Genomic DNA, 19,147 nt, shown 5'->3' on the forward strand with positions numbered 1-19,147 from the left:
TCAGTAAGAGGAGCAGAGCTGACACAGGGCAGTACCTCAGACCCATGGAAGTGACTCAGAGCTCTACATGTGGAAGATAGTTCATTGCTTCTGGTCTAATCCAGTTCTGGGAAAACCACATTGCACCTTTTTTTTAATTATTTTTGTTTCCTTCCCCCTCTTCTCCTGCTGAAGGGCTCAGCAGGGAACTTCTGCTAAGGCCAAGAGGTTGAAAACCTTCTGTGCAATTTGCAGCACTCACACACACCTATAACCAGATAACTATAAATCCAATTTCCTGACCTCAGTGATCCATGCTGCTTCCAGGGGCTCTGATCCATCCTCTTGCCAAGCTCAGGGGCTGAACCACAGCAGCAAACGTAGCTGCTCACATGCCTCTTGGCTGAGAAATCATCAGGCCTGGTGGTGCTCAACATTTTCACCTGTTTCTCTGTTGGGAAAGGAGGCAACAAGGATTTAACAGCCCCAGTGAGCCCTTTGCAGCTCTCACAGGCATCCCTGCTGCAGGTGAGATCCAGCCCAAAGGTCCTGTCCCATTGCCTGGGGTCAGCTGGGACCTGGGAACTGCTGAATAAATTGGGGTGAAGAGGAGAAAAGAGACAACCCCACCTCCCACCAGAGAGGGGGGTGGCAGAATGAAGCTGCTGGTGGTGCTGGGTTCTCAGTAAAAGGAGCCTTGCCATGGGAAAAGTGTCTGGGAGGGGAGCAGGGCTGTGCAGGATTTAGGGAAGGGGGTTGAGAAGAGCCTGGTGACATCAAACTCCTTAAGCTTCAAAGCCTTAAGAGCTTTAGGAGCACTCAGCTGGAAAAGCAGCTGGGATCACTTCAAGGGGTGTGCAGCATCCTGCAGTGCTGTGAGGCCCCTGCTTTGGCTAAAAGAAGAGGACTGAGTATGTTGAGGACTGAGTATGTTGAGGAATGAGTACCTGTTGCTCATCACAACGAGCAGTGCAGTGTGAGCTGTGCTAACAGGAGGGGTTTTTTAAGACTACAGCAAATCCAAGCTGTAGAGCAGAGAGCCAACCCCTCCATCCTCCCAGGTACCATCAGGTAATGCTCAATTCAAGATGTAAAAAAAGTCAGGATGGTTTCTCAGCCATCACCCAACCTCCCCCCCAATGATTCCTGTTACCTCCCCCTACACTTGGTCACTCGTACAGAGAAGACAAGAAACAGAGCAGGGAAGTCTCCTAATATTTTTATTGTTCCTTAGATAACTGTGGATAGTACAAAGTTTTCCTCTTAAAAAAAAAAAAAGTAATTACCTTCACATGTCCATAAACAGGGCTTCCCACGGGAATCTGATGCCCCAGAATTCCCACAGAAGCCATTTCCAACCACCATAATGCTATGTAGAGAGTATAACAGTAAGAGAATATTCTTGTAGTTATCAACATGAAATTGGTTATCTGTGTATAAGGGTGAACACTGATCTTTTTTTTTTTTTTTCTCTTTAGAAACAAAACCATCATTTATTAATCCAAACTACATCATTGCATTTACAACATTCATTGCATAAACTGGACATACAAAGTTTTGCCAACTCTGGTAAATAACAGACATAACATTATACAATATATTTGCTGAATACAGAAGTTCAAACAATATGGGTACAACAACTTGTTCATAATACATACTTAAACCATCGTGTTTAATAGTTACTAAGACACAGATCCAGGAGCTACTTCGGGTCTCAGCACAGTTAATCTAAGTGACAAGAACACAGTTGAGAGACAGTAGCTGCGATGGAAGGCGAAGAAAACCAACCTGGGCTAGGTCTGGTTCAGCCAGCAGAGCTCCTCGGGGGGCAGCTTGGGCAAAACACAACTCACACATCCATCACAGCTGACCAGGATGCTGGGAAAATGTCCATGCAACCCCCACACAGAAAGAGAGCGAGTCTCCCAAGGGAAAAACTTCCAACAGTCATTGCCTTACTTCTTCAGGATGTACTATAGGTTTGCTGTCGGGACAGAAACAAAACAAAAGCCCCAAACTGAAGTGGTTCTTCGAGTGCAGTTCCAGCTGCAAGTACACGGTTACTGGTGAGTCTATAACACAGGGCCAGACTTGTAGGGATGGAGAGGTAATGCTGAGCTGTCAGGTTTATGCTGAATGATCCTCCATGACGTTGGTCTTAATTTTGGCAGCTGTTTATATATTTACTTATTTAAAGTGTGTCGTCTCGACATTAGCAATTTAATTTTTTAAATTAACTTCTTTTTTTGTTTTTTTATTTTTTTCTTTTGTTTTTTTTTTCCCCCCCCCCTCCCCCAACCCCCTTTAAACCAGTTCCTAAACAAGGAGGGACTACAACTCGTCGGACCTGATGACGTGGAAGAGGGTGACGTTGTAAAGTATTTGGTGCCCGTTGTTCCAGGCGTAGAGGGCCCGATCCTTGGGGTTGTAGTCCAACATGGAGATGTGTGAGTACTTGTTTTGGAAGGGGATGTCGATGTACTCGTAGGTGGAAGCATTGGTCTGGTAGGCATAGTGCACCTTGGTGCCTCCCGAGTAGCCATTGGTGACGTAGAGCGTGCCGCAGATGATGAAAGCCTCCCCGGCGCTGCGTTTGGGGTAGCTGGTGTTCCAGGTCTGCAGGCTCTGCAGGGTGTTGGGGTCCAACTTGCTGATGACGATGTTGCCCGCGTTCTGGTTGGTGGCGTAGACGGCCCAGAGCCCGTTCTCATCCACCATGAGGTCAATGTCTGAGTGGCCTCCCCAGGCGTAGTGGTACATGTTGTTGTAGCCGGCGTAATCCAGGCTGCGCGTCTTGAGGATGGTCTCTGTTTTCAAGTCAAACCTGATAATGATGTGGCTTTGGTATTTGTTGAAATAGATCGAGCCGTTGTAGACCACTTGACCCGTGCCTGACCACGGGTGAGGGAGACGGTGAGAGGTAAAGTTGTCAGTATTCATGAAATCTGCCATGGATTTGTACTCCCGGACGAAGCGGTTGTTGTGGTAGCTGTCCATGTACCAGACCTGGGGGAGCAGGAGAGACAATGATGGGGGGTTAGAAAACAGCACAGACCCAGCTGAGCCCTTTGCACATCAAACAGCAGAGAATCAGCTGAGCCCTTTGCACCCTTAAAATCCAGTGCAGGGAATCCAACCTGCAAGAACTGAAACTTTCCAACACTTGAGACCCAGCTGAGCCTTTTGCACCCTTAGAATCCAGAGCAGGGAATCCAAGCCACAGGAAAAGAAACTTTCCAACACTTGAGACCCAGCTGAGCCCTTTGCACCCTTAGAATCCAGAGCAGGGAATCCAACCCGCAGGAAAAGAAACTTTCCAACACCTAAGACCCAGCTGAGCCCTTTGCACCTCACCCTTAAAATCCAGAGCAGGGAATCCAAGCCACAGGAAAAGAAACTTTCCAACACCTAAGACCCAGCTGAGCCTTTTGCACCCTTAGAATCCAGAGCAGGGAATCCAACCCACAGGAAAAGAAAACTCCAACACCTGAGACCCAGCAGAGCCCTTTGCACCTCACCCTTAAAATCCAGAGCAGGGAATCCAAGCCACAGGAAAAGAAATTCCAGCACCTGAGACCCAGCTGAGCCCTTTGCACCCTTAAAATCCAGAGCAGGGAATCCAACCCACAGGAAAAGAAAACTCCAGCACCTGAGACCCAGCTGAGCCCTTTGCACCTCACCCTTAAAATCCAGAGCAGGGAATCCAAGCCACAGGAAAAGAAACTTTCCAACACCTAAGACCCAGCTGAGCCCTTTGCACCCTTAAGATCCAGAGTAGGGAATCCAACCCACAGGAAAAGAAACTTTCCAACACCTGAGATCCAGCTGAGCCCTTTGCACCTCACCCTTAAAATCCAGAGCAGGGAATCCAAGCCACAAGAAAATAAACTTTCCAACACCTGGTACCTACACCCAGAAAGAAACCTGAGTTTTGGAACCCCAAACCAGCCAAGAAACCAACTGAACAGCAAAGCTTTCCTGGGGAGTAAGCTGGTGTCTCCCTAGGGATCTGGGAGGTGACATGGTGTGATGACCATGAGTCCTTCCAGAGGGAAATTCCCATCTTTGGCTAAACCCAGCACATGATGCTGCTGCTGCTTTGGCTTCCCAGAAGCCCCACGGTGGTCACAGGCAGGGAACAGGAGCAGCTGCTTGTTCCTGGAGTTCATTCCAGGAACTTGGCATGCAGCAGTGCTGGAGCCATCCCTCAGCATCAAGGAAAGGCAGGCAAAGTCCATATTGGTTTAAATCAAAAGCTGAGACCAAGGCTGCTGAACTACAAGAGAGAATGACATCAAAATCTTGCTCCTGGTAGATGGGGGAGGGACTTTGGAGCATCACTACAGCACCAGTTCACCAGGGATGCTCTGCCTGGGCTCCTTAAAAAACAAAAAAGCTTTTGTCCTATGAAAGTAATTCTGAGGCAAATGACAAAGCTGTGCAGTTAATATCAAGAAGAAACATCCAGACAGTGAGTGACATTGTGTATGCAGCTGCTGCCTAAAAATAAAGTAGCTGCTTTCTGTCTACACTGGTTAGCAAGGAGAAAAGGTAAATTAAATAGCAAGAGGGAAGCTTTGAAGGATGCAGGTCTGGGTCATGTTGTAGCGTGAGCTGCTTTTGTTTTTCCAAACTCATTGTAAAATCTGCTGGTGTCATCTCTGCAGCTCAGGCTGCTTCCAGGGTCCCTTAGAAGAGCAGACAAACATTTACACACAGTGTGTGCATGTAAACTGCTTTTGGCTGCTCTATTTGAAAGGCCAAGTGAGGTCTGCAAAAACTTGGGAGGCAACTTCAGCCCATCCCTCACTACATCCCTGGGAAATGCTGCAGAGGTGGGAAATGGGCTTGAGGATGGCTGCAAAAGCAGCAGAGAAAAATCCAGATGTGTCCCTGAGCCCAGGGCAGAGCTGCTTGAAGCCCCAGAGAACTTCTGCTGTCAGGCCTGGTGCTGGAGGGCATCCCTTGCTCCTTGAGTTGGGAAATGACATTAAAAAAATCCTCCAGAAAACGGGATTGTCCCTCTGCTGCTTTCATTTTATCCTTTGGCATTAAGGCCTGCCAATGGATTGAGAGGCAAAGAGGAGAAGTCAGCACGTTGGGGTTGCAAGGTGGGAGGACCCCAGGGCATTTTCCACCTTGGATGGATGGCAACATCTCACGGCCAGGGCTGGCTGGGAACAACCTCCTCCTGCTCCCTCCTGCCAACACACATCAATCCCTCTACACCCACCCACCCCTGGCTGTTCAATGATTTTGTGACATGAAAAAATGACCACGCCAGGCACCCAGCACCTCCTGGGGCTTGGCAGCAGGAGATGGATGGGATAAACTGGCTGGCTCCCTCCCCAGGCTTCCCCTCTGCTGGGTAACCAATGGAGCTCACTTAATTGTGTGTTCCTAATAAAATTCCCAGGAGATTTATATGTTTTATATACACACACACACACGCTTGTGAAGCTTGAGATACAGTCTGGAAAAAACTGCTTGTCTACTCTCACAAGAAAAACACACCACAGAAAAAGGCATAGGTAAAAAAAATATCCTAAGAAATACTGGTTTGAGACAAAAAAATCTCGGAAGGGACAGGAGGATCTTTAAGCATTTGATCAACCAGCTTCAGCTGTGACAGGCCTGGCTCTCCCTTCCCAGCTTGATAAATCATGGTGGGACAGAGGGATGCAGCAAACACAGCCCAAAGGGGACAAATCTGTCCCCTCCCTTGGGCAAAAGAAGATGGGATGTGGGGAAAGCCTCCCCCTCCTACTTCAGAATCAGGATCTCACCGGGGCTGGAGGTGCAATTTGGTTTAAAAACTCTCAAAGATGGAGAGTTTGTATTGAGGAGGAACCAATGCCAACCAGTTGGCTGCTGGAGGGAAAGAGCCCAACAGCTCAAATCACTGCTGCTTCATTGCTGCACATCCCTGGGCTTCTCCAGAGCATCCCTTGTCCTCTCTGAGCTGCAGCAAGGTGACCACCAGGCAGGGCTTTCCAAAATAGCTGCCCTGATGCAGCCCTTGCTGTGTGCAGGAGGGAATGAGCCAGCCAAGCTCTGGGGCTCCTGTTTTGCTTTTCCTGCCTGCAGTTCCTCAGCAGGCACTGGAGATATTTTTTTCCATTCCAGAAGTCATGGGAAGCTTGGATTGATTTTCAGCCAGTTATTGGCCTCCTACCTCCTTGGGATCAACACTGAATGGGCTGAATGGAAAAAACCCAGCAAACCAACCAACGAAAAACCCAAACAAAGCAAAACAAATCTCTGGCTGCAGTCAGCTAATTCCTCACACCAATGAAGGTGGGAGGGGGAGGACAAACACACTCAGATGACATTAGTGGAGGCACTGGCAGCAGAAGAGCAGCAGGGACCAGGACCACGGGGTCCCTCCGCTCAACTCCAGCTCCCAAACCCAGCTGAGAAACTCAACGCTTGATTTTCCCTGCCATGAGATGATTTGAGGCTTCCCACAGGGCATAACCCAGGTTTCAGCAGCTTGGATGTAATGAGTTTTTAATGATCTCAGCCTCATCAGGGGTGGTGGGGACACGGGACTGAAGCTGGTGGGGTCTTACCTTGTTCTCTCCCTCGGGAGCGAGAGGATCCGTCATCCAGGAGCCGAACCTGGACCCCGAGGTTTTAATGGTGATCGGGTCACTTATTCCTGTCAGCTTGCCACAAGCTGGAAAAAGAGTGCAAGGCTGATCAGCACCACATCACACCACCACCCCTCGCTTGGCCCCGGGGGGCTTTCCCAGCCTTGAAGCCCCGGTGAGGGGCACCAGCAACACCCACCCCCTCCCCTTGCCCCGCCACGGCTGCTCCCCCAGGCTGATGGGCAGCTCTGCTTTTATTTAATTAGAGGTAATGAGGCTGAGAACAAAGTGTTGGTTGCTTTTGTTTGTTTCATGCCTCTTCATAAGCATCGTCCTCATCAGGCTGCCCTCCAGAAGAGCAGTTTCCAGAACAGGCAATGGGCAGAGGCAGCCAGGGTGGAGCAGCTGGGGGGAGAAATCAGCTGAACAGCTCTGCTCCTCTCTGCCATCATCCAGGGGGTGCAGGCAAGACAAAAAGAGAGATGTGGCTACTCCAGCCCTGCTGAAAATCTGCATTTGTTACAGGTTATGCAAAGGATAAAAAAAACCAAACCAAACCAAAACAACAAAACAAACAAGACAAGGTAGGGAATTATCTGCGCTATAAATCTTTTCCTTCCAGAGCCCAATTCCCAGCTCCCACCTGCCACCTTCTCTCTTCCCAGTGGTGTCTGTGCACTTAGGGAACACTAAAGAACTCACCAGCCTCCTCCTGTCCCCTCTGCCCAGCCTGGGCTTCACCTGCTCCTGGAGAGGAACCCAAAGGATGGAAGGTGGGTGGTGGGATGTCCCTTGGGAGCTGCCCTAGGGAATCCTGCCCGGCCTCAGCATCCCCACACCAGGGATCTGCACCCACCCAGTGCTACCAGCACCTTCTGAGGCATGTTTAGGTGCTCCACCCTGCTGCTTTCATGCCCTTGAGGTCAGTGGCCATGTCAGCACACCTCCAAGCCCAGCTAAGTGTTTTTAAGCCCTAATAATGAGGGAAAGCAGCACAGTTCTCCCCCAGCTTGCTGTGCCAGCTCCCCTGGGAAAATGGTCTGGCTGGGATGGAGTGGCTGCTCTGCTGGATGGATTGCTCCACTGTAGGTACCCAGGGAGCCTCTGGAAGTGCTGCTGAAACACAGGTGGAGCTCTGCCAGCTCAGAACAAGGTCCTTCTGCTCAAAATAACCAAGCAGAATCACAGGATGGCTTGGACTGGAAGGGACATTTAATGGTCATGTAGTCCATAACCCCTCCAGTGAGAAGGGAGAGGTTGCTCAGAGCCCCATCCAGACTGATCTGGAATGTAACCTCTCTCAGCTGCCTCTCTCCTCAGCCTGCTCTCACTTGCCCCTTTCTATTCCTGATCACAGCCACAGGACACCCCTGCCCACCTCAGCTCCAAGCTGTGGGGTCAAGGGGTCTCCTTAGCCTGGGGCATCAAAGAGATGAAGATATTCCTGATCTGCACCAGCACGACATGGCCAAGGGCATCACCAGTCTTCTTACAGCCTTCAGACACCAGGCAGATAAAGAGAGACCCCAGCAAAAAGCAGAGAGCTCTTGTGCCCTCCCTGAGACATGACAAATGGGAATTTGGCCTCCTGCCTGGCTGATGCATCCAAAACCTCAGAGCTCAGGAGGAGAGGAAGGCCTGGGCAAAGGGATGCAAAGGGTTAAAATAAGAAATGCTTATGTCTTGCAAATTCCCCTTGCAGAGGACCAGCCTTCCCCTGCTCAGTGCTGCCTTCCCTTATCACAGCTCTACATTGCTGCCACTTTATCTCTTTCCTTTCATTTCCCTGGAGAGAGAGAAAGGATGTATAAAAAGTCATTGATTAAAAAAAAAAACAACCAACAACCAAACAAAAACCAACAACAATAAAAAAAAGCAGCAGGAGCAGCTGATAAGGGTAAATTAGTGTTGTTTGCAAACACTGAGGCTGCACCTCAGACAGGTTTAGCTGGAGGCACATCCACAACAGCTCTTCAGCAAGGCAAGAGGGTTGCTCTTAGGGCAAGGTGGTTTCTTTCTTGGTGTCAGCCTGTCCTAGGCACCCAGATGCTAGGGGGAAATTTTCAAATAGATCCTGGAGCCCCATGCATTCAACCCCATGTTAGATCAGTCCCTGCAGCTCCCATGGGCTCAGCACCCAGGGCTGGATAACTGCAGCCTCCAGGATCCTCAGTTGCCCATTTGGAATACACCCCACACTCCTGATGCTTTGTTCCCCCTTTCCATGGGGACAGCACCCATCAAAAGCAGGAATATTACCCCACAGGGGGGGCAGAGGGACTTCTATTGCCCCCTTGGACATGGCCCAGTTTGAACTGGAGCAGTAGCTTACAAAATGGACTTATTAACCCCTGATTGCTCCAAAGCTGCTGCTCTCCTGCCCAGCAAAGCCCTGAGCAGCACCCATGGGTGCTGAGCCCTTCCCCACAGACCTGGTGTCCCACTGAGATGCTCTGGGCATTTCAAGCCACTCAGGGACCAACAGAGAGGAGGAAACCAGGAGTCCATGGCCCAGGGGAGGACTGTGAGCAGCAGCTCTGGGGCATGCACACAGGATCTGTTTTCACTCTGGTTTTCACAGCACTTTTCAGGTCCCTGGACCTCTGGCCCATGGGTGTCCCTGTTCCTGGAAACCAGCACAGAGCAGCCTTTTCCTCAGGGACCCTCCAGGTGCTGCTACAGCCCAGAGCTTTTCCTGCTGGGGCTTCCCACAAAGCCAAGGTCTGATCCATCCCCCAGCATCCTGGTCCCAGCAATCCAGAGCAGGGATGGGGCTGTGGTTGTTGGGTCAGACTCTGCCCTCACTCCTGTCACCTGGCTGGGCACCCTCCCCATCCCAAATCCCCTGAGAGCCTGGCAGGGCTCTGTCCCCATCCCAAATCCCCTGAGAGCCTGGCAGGGCTCTGTCCCCATCCCTGGCCCTGGATTATGGGCTGGGTTTTTTTTTGCAAGAATCAAGTAGAGGATGCAAACATCATCCTGCAAAGAGCAGCTGAGTTAAATTCCCCCTTGAATCAAGGAGTGACAACCTCTCCACTTGTCCAAGGCTCCTCTTAGGACCATTAATGGAAACGTTAAAATCCCTGTATAAATAGTGATCTTTAAGAGTGTAAACAGAATAAAAGATTGAACGTGCCAGCATTGATTTTTTTTTTCCCCCCTCCACACACATGCCAGGGTCAGGAATGTTTTCACTATTGATCCATCAATAATGCTTAGAAAAACTGAAATTTTAAAAAAAGGACCTTGTCTAAGAAAAAAAAAGCTGCTAAACTGTTGAGCATCAGTGCTTCCCAGAGGATGGGGAGAGGCAAACCCAAGGGGACCACATCCCATCCCATCCCTTGCCCCAACCCTGAGCCCCAGCAGGTGAGCACCTGGGGAGCAGCTTTTTTGGCCCTTACAGGAGCAAATCTAAGCTCAACCATTCTGCATGAAAAATCAGTGAACCTCTCTGAGCAGATAATGGGGAGCAAACAGCAAACACCAGCAGACAGAGCCTCAGCGTGTGGCAGCAGTGTCCTGTGAGGCTGTTACAGCTGAATTTAACTCAGTTACCTCCCCATTTGCACTGGGTTATACTCCTGGGTGATGAACAGCACTGGAGATTCAATCCCTGCTGTTTGCTCTTAGGCAACCAAATAATTCAGGCACTTGGGTGAGGAGCAAAGCCCTCTGAGACCCAGCAGCTCTGTGAGCACCCAAGGGTGCTCGAACACACCAAGGTGGAAAAGCTGCCTTGACTCCACAGAGAAAAAGCTGGAGAAGAACTGACAGGGGCAGCCAAAAAGCCTAAATAAAGCATCAAAAGGATTCCAAAAAACCCCTCAAAAACGTCTAGAAAATGCTGGCAGTAAGAGCTCAGCATCCTGGCTGCCTCATCTTACCTGGGTGCCTGCTGGGGGTGGATGTCCCAGCTGCAGGACCTGAGCAGGAGGGGGATGGAGAGGTGGCCCAGAGCAGAAGGAGCTAACAGTCCAAGAGAAAATTTTTTTTTTTTTTTTTTTTTTTGGAACCCCAAATGCTTTGGGAACTACTTCCTAAAGTTTGCTGGGGGGATCATCAGAGCTTCCTTGGCTCTGGTGGAGTCAGCTGGAGAGGGTTTGAAGGGTCCAGGTTTGGTTTGTTTGTTTTTTTAAAGAACTATCCCTGGGAAAGCACTTCTCCAGCCCAGACTCAGGGCAGGACTTGCTCCAGTATCTCTGAGCACCCAGTATTGGCTTTTCTCTCCAAGATTTGGAGTGAGAGGCAGCTTATAAGGGATGTCCATGGTACCAAAGGATGGAAACAGCAGGGAGGTGGCTGCCTGCAGAAGTGGGGAAGCATCTAGAGACCAAAAGCAACCCCAGGAGCAGAGAGAGAGAAAGAAAGCATTACCTTGCCAAGGACAGAAAAGTGCTCAGAAGAGATCTGATCTTCCATGAAGTTACCTGAGAGTGTAATTTCATGTGTGCTACCAAAACAGACTGCAGAGCAGTTAATGTGTTTAGATTATCTAAATTGCTTAACAAGAAAGTCAATAATGTGAGGAGAAATTAAATCAAGTCAGAGCTGGGCCAACAAATGGAAGAGAGAGCTCCTGGGGCCCTTCTTCCCCCCTTTGCCACCCCCAGTTTGGGGTCAGTCCCTTCTTTTAGCCACACATCCATCTCCCCACGGCCTTCAGTCAGTTCAGACTTTCTGCACGAGATTCCAGAGGAGATTCCAGGTGAATCTCTCCCATTTTAGCATTCCTTGGTCTGCTGGAAGGAGCTCCCTGCTCCTGGGGAGGATTTTAGTCCTGCCCGAGGCACAATCCAGACCAAGACATGAAGCCCCACCAGCAAGGTCATGCTCTTCTCACCAGGGACTTGCAAGATGCAAAAGGAAAATAAAATAAAAAAAAAAAAAAAAAAAAAAAAAAAAAAAAAAAAAAAAAGAAGAGGGAAACCAAGTCCCAGCCTGCACAGACACAGGGGAGCAAAGTGCCCAGACCTTTGCTGCTGTGCCAGGTGACAAGAAAAAAACCCAAAACCCCCCCAGAAGACAAACCAAACGACAACAAGGACAAAATAAAAGAAAAAGGAGGTGGGGACATGGATGCATAAGCAAACTGGGTGCATGTGTTTGCTTTGCATAAGGGGTTGGGTGCCTCTCAGCACCACTTATGCAAACGCTGCCCAAAGCCACATGCCTACAGGGGAGGGCCTGATCCTGGAGCACTTTACACCACGAGCAAACATTTGGGTCCTCGGGAGCAACCCTCAGCAGGAAAACTCCCAGGGCAACTTCAGATGTTCCCCGGGGCATAAATATTCCCAGGATCCAAGCCGTGCTCATCCCTCACAGCCCGGGCAAAGCCCCAGGAGATGTCCAGTCTTGCATCTCTGGTTCCGAAGGGGATGTGGGCTTCGACCCCCACCATGGTGTTTGGCCCAAGTGGCACCATGTTGTTCTGAGCCTACCTAATTTTTGCATGCATGCACGAAGCCTTTCTTCAAGATTTGACACTCTGTTCTGAAGCTCTTCGTAGTCATAGGCGCCAATCTCCTCCTGGAGTTCGTTTAGAACTGACGTCAGATTCTGGACCTCCTCTTTAAACTGCAAAACCAATTTGGCATCGGCTTTGTACTCTTCCAACACTGGTATCAAAGGCCTAAGTTCCTCCATTTTCGCTTTTATTGCCTGCAAGGTTAAAATAAGCTTGGTTCAGTGCTATGCGTGCAAAAATCTGCAACACTCTGCCTTGACCTGGTTGCTTCCTACGTGAGTGCAAGCTCCATATCCCCCAATTATCATCATCGTTAAAATTACTTTACTTATTAGTTTTGGTCCGAATGATGTATTGGGTAGGAGGTATTAAACAGGCTGCAGAACACCAAAATATTTGGGAAAGGCCTTTATTTGTCATTTTTAGAATGCAACATCTTAGGGTTACATGCTTCAGATCACATACACAAAGAGTTCTTTTTTTTTTTTTTTTGTTTTTTTTGTTTTTTTTTTCTTTCCAAAAAATAAAATAAAATAATATATATATATATATGCATTGACAAGGGTTTCAAACTATTCATGAAATGCATCTACAATTGCATGCAAAGGAAGATCTCGGCTGTGTGGTTCAAGGTTCCTTAGTGAGATATGGTGTGCTAATTTGGAAAATAATCAAAAAAATAAATGCATGGTGCAAAATGCTCTGTGGCCCTCTTTTCATGGTTACATGGGAGTGAACTGCTTCTTCAGTCACTGCAGCATTGAAAAAACTTGCTTTTAAGTTAGCCCTGTAAGCAAGAAAATGAAATACTGTTGAGGATCTAGCTCACTACCCTGCCTTCAAGAGAGAGAAGCCATTCACAGACAAAGATACGGAACTCAAGAGAAGAAAAAACCAACAAAACAAACCACAACACGAGAGCTCCAAACCACTCACATTTTCATGCTGGCCTTAGCAGAAACAAAATGCTGTGGCTGGTATTTAAAATGGTGCTTTGGCAGCAAATCAGACAAAAAAACCTCCTTACTGTTTTCAGGCGTGAGCATCAAAATCAAAGTCATAATCAGATTTATTTTGCAGAAACGAAGACTATTTTCCTTTTTTTTTTTTTTTTTTTTCCTTTCTTTTGTTTCTTTTTTTTTCCTCTTTTTTTTTTTCTTTTTTCTTTTTTTTTCTTTTTTTTTTTTTTTTTTAATTAAACAGAGGCCTCACTGAAAGGCCTGGGTACAACAGCATTTTGTTCCAGATGCTTTGCTCCAGCAGCTCATGAGTAGACATCAAGAAGCATGCACCTACCCAGCACTGCAGCATGTCAGTATATACACTATACACACTCTATACAGCAGACACTATACTGGTGCTGCTCAAACCACTGCACAGTGGCCAAGTTCCCAGTGCTGAGTGCTGAAGCAGCTCAAAGAGAGGGGAAAGGGAGCAGAAATTGGTCCTCAGCCTCATTTCTTTCCCTCCCAGCCCCTCCTATTTAAACCTTCCTGCAGTTTGCACAGGGGGGATGCAATTATTTCCTGATTTATTTGCATGTCCTGGTGCAAGCTGCCTGGAAGGCAATGAGGAGGGTTAAAAGTCAGCAGAATGGAGGGGGAATACAATACAATAAAAGAAATAATAATAACAATAATAATAAAAAGAAACTCATGCTTGTATCAGATGGTTCTTACAACCACACTGCAGAGCTAAATTTAGGGTCCTGCAGTTGGACAGATGGGGAGTGAAGGGGGTGGAGCTGGTGAAAAGTTTTTAAGAGTCTTCCTCCCAGCTTTTTCTGATGTCATCTTGGTATTTTGGTATTTAACATACCAATTAAAAAAAAAAAATTAATCTGCTTTAAGCTGCCAGTCAGCTGGGGAGCTGCCTGGAAATGAGGAAGAGAATCAGCCGGGTGGCTGAGCAGAAACCTGCCCAAATTTCATTAGAAATCATCTCCATTTAGCTTTTACATCTATGAATCCTCAATGCTACTGAAATTTAAGATTCCAAATATTACTGACAGCCTCTTTTTTGCCAATTCCATTCATTCTCAATCAGGCTCTGGAACGTTCAACCACTGCTCCCAAGGACAGCTTCAGTTAAAAGGCAGGTATCTTGACTTCTCGTTTGTACAGCATCAGGAAAAATACATTTAATTGCTTCAATTTAATTTGCACATCCTCCAGATGGGAGGTTTGCCAGTCCCAGGATGGCTGCAGTGGTTGCACTTTGGGTTCTCTTTTTTTTTTTTTTGGGGGGGGAGTGTGATTTACTTGGGGGATTGCTGCCATCCTGCTGCTGCCATGTGCTGCAGAAATGTCAGGGAGCCCCATTCCTGCCTTTTCCAGGAAAATTGGATCCTGGGCACAGTGTGGGGAAGGACTGGCTGGCTGTGGAGGGCAACCCACCCTGCCCTGACCTCAGCTGCCCCAGGGTCTCCCTGCAGACCCCCTCTCACAGAGCAATCCTATGCCACCCTCTTTGGGGCACCCAAAGGGTTTGTGGCTATGGGAACAGGGGGATTTATGCTTTTACCCTATAGAAAAAATGTTGTGCAGTGCTTCAACCTGGGTCTGGCCATGCTTTGGGGCAGCAGAGACCTGCACGAGTGGGCAGCCACCATGTACCACCAGACCAAGATGAGCTGATGGGGACTGGGAGCACAGAACCCAGCAGACCCCACAGAACCCCTGGCCACGACTCTGTAGCAGTTGGGAAAGCAGACATACCTTAAACTGCCTTGCCAGGTGCTGCTTGTGGCTTTCTTCCACTTGCTTAAATTTTGATTCCAGTCCCCTCATCTGGTTTTCCATCTTCTCAACGTACTGTAGGTCCCTCTGAGTCCTCCTGTCCAACACCTCTATTGACTGGGACATGTTTTGGACCTGTCAAACAAGAAGAAGGTCGTTAAGGAGTTGGCACTTCCCCAGAAACAAGGCTGCCTCACTCCCATCCCTCACTGACCTTCTCCTCCACAGTCAACCAAGCCAGGGAGCCATCAGCCTCTGCATTATTTCCTGATTAACCAACAGCATCTCCTGTTATTGTGACCCTCAAGCTCTAAACTAGAGCAACTGGATTCTAAACATTTATAACATGGATATTGTCCCCTCCCTGGCAGTGTTCAAGCCCAGGTTGGATGGGGTTTGGTGCAGCCTGGTCTAGCAGGAGGTGTCCCTGCCCATCCCAAGGGGGTGGTTATCAGCTCCTCGTGGCCACAAGTGACACTCACTGATTGCCTAAGTGCAAACTTCCCTCCCAGCCAGTAAAAACTTCATTATCCCAACAGCCCTGCTCTTTTCCACAGCATCTGCCACTGCAAATCCAGCTGCAGGTGAGGGCATCTCAAGGCTGGGAAGCACCCTCGGTACAACTCTGGTTGTGCCAGGCCAGCATCTTTTCCAGGTGCCAGGTGCTGCAGCCCACACAGCACCCATCTGGCTCTGCCCAAGGGTTAGGGTTAGGGTGCAGGAAGGTTTAGAAGGCTCATTGTGAGAAAAAAAGAGATAAAGATGAAAGGAAGGAAGGGGGATGATGGCTGGGCTGGCCTGGCCCTGCAGGTTGGCTGCCACCTGATTAAGATATTCTCTAAATTTTGGGGCTAGGAGAGGGTTAATGAAGCTCTGACTTAAGCAGGCACCTGAGCACCTATTTAGCATCAAGCAAAGGGTATAATTTAAGGACTCTGTACCCCAGAGGGTGGTGTTTGCACCACAGTTTGTACATTTTAGGTGCACTCCCCCCAGCACCACAACTCCTGGCAGCGGCGGGGATGACTCCCGTGTTTAAAAATGAACCAAGCACCCAAGCTTGCTGCTGCATCCCAGCCCGAACTCCAGGCAGCCTGGTTCAGGTCTCCTCATCCAAAGCCAAACGTGAGCCAGCCTTGTCTCTGTGGATCCATTCCCAGACACTTCCCAGAGCCAGCGCTGCCACATCCGCTCCCGTCTCAGCCTCGCCAAAGCCCCGAGCAGAGAGGGAAGGGGGAAGGGGGGGGTGAGGGCAATGTTGCCTCCAGCAGCTCAGGCTGTGACTTACCTGGAGTGACAGAGGGAGGGGATGGCAGGTCTGCTGCCAGCTCTTGGAAGCCACTTGCTGAAACCAGAGTGGGTCAAATGCCAACATTGGTGCTTGCATCCCTGAAGGGCTCCAAACGCCCGTTGCTCATGCAAGAAAACTATTAGAGGGAACTATTAAAAACGTCTGGGCAACCTACATTCCAAAGGCCAACTTTGTGGGGAAACATTCTCTACGACCAGTCCAACCACTCCAGGGGGCTGATGGTCTTCTCCAGCAAAGGTGAAGCTATTTTCAGTCTCCGAGTCCCAGCACGTCACCCAAAGATGAACCAGCACCCATCCTGACTGCCACCGAGGACTTGCTCATGGAGGTGTGAGGAGCAGGGGAGAGCAGAACAAGGCTTTGAAGGGTTTTTTGAAGAGAAGAGCAAACTTGAACTCAGCCTGAGCTTTAGCTGTGCCTCCTCTGGGGTATGAGCTCTCAGCAGACACCACTGGGTGCTAATTTACCTCTGCTGGATGTGGAGGGGTTTGAAGACCTCTCTCTACCCTCAGGCAGGGGAAAAGAAGTCTTAGATTAGCATGACTGGGCTGCAGGTATTTTTCTCCTGGCAATCCAGTCTATCCTCCTTTGAGCTGAGCTGTATCTACGGAGGAGAGTTGTTCCAATGGGATGGAATGGGAACGACTCACAGGGATCACACAGAATTCATCTCATTTATTGCACTAACACCTAGCCCAAATTAAAGGCCAAGCTGCAAGTAATCAGAAAAGAGCATTTCTTTAATGATATGCTGGCACCTGCCCCTGCAGGAGCTGATGGAACCTATAGGTGCTCCTGCTTCTTGGATGGTGGGGAGGGAGAGAGAGACTCAGATAGGGAATGAATCAGAGCATCTTGCTCAGACTTCTGCTCTGAATCACCTCTGGAGGAGCCTGCCCCTCCCCTGACTGCAGAGGCAAACAGCTCCTCACATGTCTCTACACAGAGACAGCTAAAATTAGCTGCTGTGCTATTTCAGGGATGTGTTTTACAAGTCCTGGTTCTCTCTATTTGTTGCCCACATTGCTTTCAGATCCTGGCCAGTGTGGAAGATGTCACTTGCCATCACTTCTGGTCTCTGACAGAACGTGTGCTCCATCAGCTGAGGATCTCCTCATTTTGCTTCATTAGCATATTCAGCTCTTGGCACACCACTGGATTTCAATGAGACTGTTCACAGCTTTAACTTAAGCATGTACTTAAGTGCTCTAATGAACTGAGACTAAAGGATATTGTCTCTCAGATTCCCTCAGCTTTATCCATTAACTGCTATCCTCAAACATCAGCTAAAATGCATCTTCCTTCCATTGGAGGGAAGCTCATTTTCCATCAAGCTAATGGGAGAGAGATACCTGTAACTGTCTTGGGGACAAGAGCTAATTTTAGCATTTGAAAAAGAAATTTGATACAAACAAAACTTCCAGTGCTGTTCCTGTCATTGCTTGACCCCAAGGAGTTTCAGAATTAAACCACATTAACCAAGAGTCAATCTGGGCTTAATGACCCTGGTGAGATTCCCATGGTCACAGCCATGGTTTAAATCCTATTTCACCTTTCCTATGGGTCAACCTTTTGTACCAGGTCAAAAGAGCTGCTCTAAACCCATCTTTGGGGTTTGAATTGGGATGAATCTTCAGGTTTAGGCAGCCAAAGTGGTTTGAGCAATAGCATGATCTATCTTGAAGGAGATTTTAATGGTCTCTGGGAAGAACGAGCACAGAAATGGACTTAGCTGATGGAAAAGTTAATCTGGTCAGGTCTTGCCTAGAAGGCAAAGGGAAGGTTGAGAAGAGATGTCATTATCCTTCCTATCCACAGCTCAGAGTGACTAGTAAGGGAACAAAAAAGAACTGTTTAATCTGGAAATAAGTGTTAGTGAAGAGCAAGAACTGGCAGGAAACCAAAAATGGCTTAACCATCAGGGGAGGAGATCCTCTGGGATAACAGGGCCCAAACAAATAAATAAATAATAAACCTTTTGAAGATAAACCATGATCTGTTTATGAAGAGGATTTAGGTGATGTCTTGGCTTGGAAGCAGTCCAAGAATCTGGACTCAGCACCTGACACACATAAAGCTGGAAGGACTCGGTGTTCTCCAGCCAGCGATGAGCTCAGACACAAAACAGGGGCTGAACAGTTTGTCTGGTGCTGAGCAGACCTGGCTCCCCTCCCTTCCCCTCCCTTCCCCTTCCCTCCCTGCTCTCGGAGCTGTCGGGGTGCCCAGGATTCACTTGCAAGCAGCAGGAGCTGCAGTTTCTCTGCATATCCCAGTGCCCATGTGGTGAGGGTCGATGGGGTCTTGGCAGCTCTGAACCCCCAAGTACATTCAGCTGCTGGAGCTTCCATGTAGAGATTCTCACTGGGGATGCTGCAGTTGGTTTGTGTACACACACACACACAAATATATCTTATTTTTTGCCCATAAAAGCAGGTGACTGCTGGGTCACCTCCTTTGAAAATCCAACCCCAATTTGAGAGGTTATGTGTCATTATCTGCTGGGAGAGGGAAATCAGGAGGTGTGAGCTTTCCCACCACAAAGCTAAAGCTAAAATGTCAGATGAGGGAAGGAGTTTGCAGCTTCAAAATCCTTCCTGGGAAGCTCTAAGCCCTTCTCTGCTCTTGCATTTTCCTACAGGGATTACCATCATTTCAGCCTTCGTCAAGACAAGATCAGATGTCTGGCACTTGGAGCCTAGTCTTTTATTTTGGGGTTTTCATCTAGGTTAGTGTAGGAGTGAGATGCAGACGGATTAGCAGGCAGGTAACACAGCCCCAGAACACATCCCTCCAAATCCAACTCCTCCCTCACTTCACGCCTGCAAAAGGGAAAACTCCCTTAGCCCTTCCAGCCTCCACATGGGTGCAGATGTTATCTCAGGTCTTGTGTGCCCTGTCTGTTAGCAGGGGGGGCATTGGGGCAAATTCTGCTTGTTTAATACACGTGAGCATCCCAGGGAACACGATGCTTCTTTGGATGCTCCTGTCAGCTGTTAATGGAATGCCTGCTGCCTCTTAGACAAACGTGCTGCTGTCGTTATTGCTTTGAGAAACA

The 19,147-nt window shown here is 48.6% G+C and overlaps 1 protein-coding gene across 3 annotated transcripts in view; it reads right to left on the reverse strand.

Annotated features, from left to right (window-relative positions):
* Positions 1–1,182: 1,182 nt before the first annotated feature.
* Positions 1,183–19,147, reverse strand: part of OLFM1 (olfactomedin 1) — a 31,848-nt gene continuing 13,883 nt past the window's right edge. For 2 of the 3 annotated variants that reach the window (XM_071765959.1, XM_071765958.1), the window contains exons 3-6: positions 14,760–14,915; positions 12,017–12,236; positions 6,552–6,658; positions 1,183–2,985 (exon numbers count right to left, since the gene is read on the reverse strand). In XM_071765959.1, the coding sequence (XP_071622060.1) occupies positions 2,311–2,985; positions 6,552–6,658; positions 12,017–12,236; positions 14,760–14,915 (1,158 nt within the window). In that variant the 3' untranslated portion in view covers positions 1,183–2,310. Of the gene's footprint in view, positions 2,986–6,551; positions 6,659–12,016; positions 12,237–12,435; positions 12,830–14,759; positions 14,916–19,147 lie in introns of those variants that run through there. The other variant, XM_071765960.1, reaches the window with a different exon arrangement.

The sequence above is a fragment of the Heliangelus exortis genome, chromosome 22 (genome assembly GCF_036169615.1).
Source record: "Heliangelus exortis chromosome 22, bHelExo1.hap1, whole genome shotgun sequence".
Lineage (NCBI taxonomy): Eukaryota > Metazoa > Chordata > Aves > Apodiformes > Trochilidae > Heliangelus > Heliangelus exortis.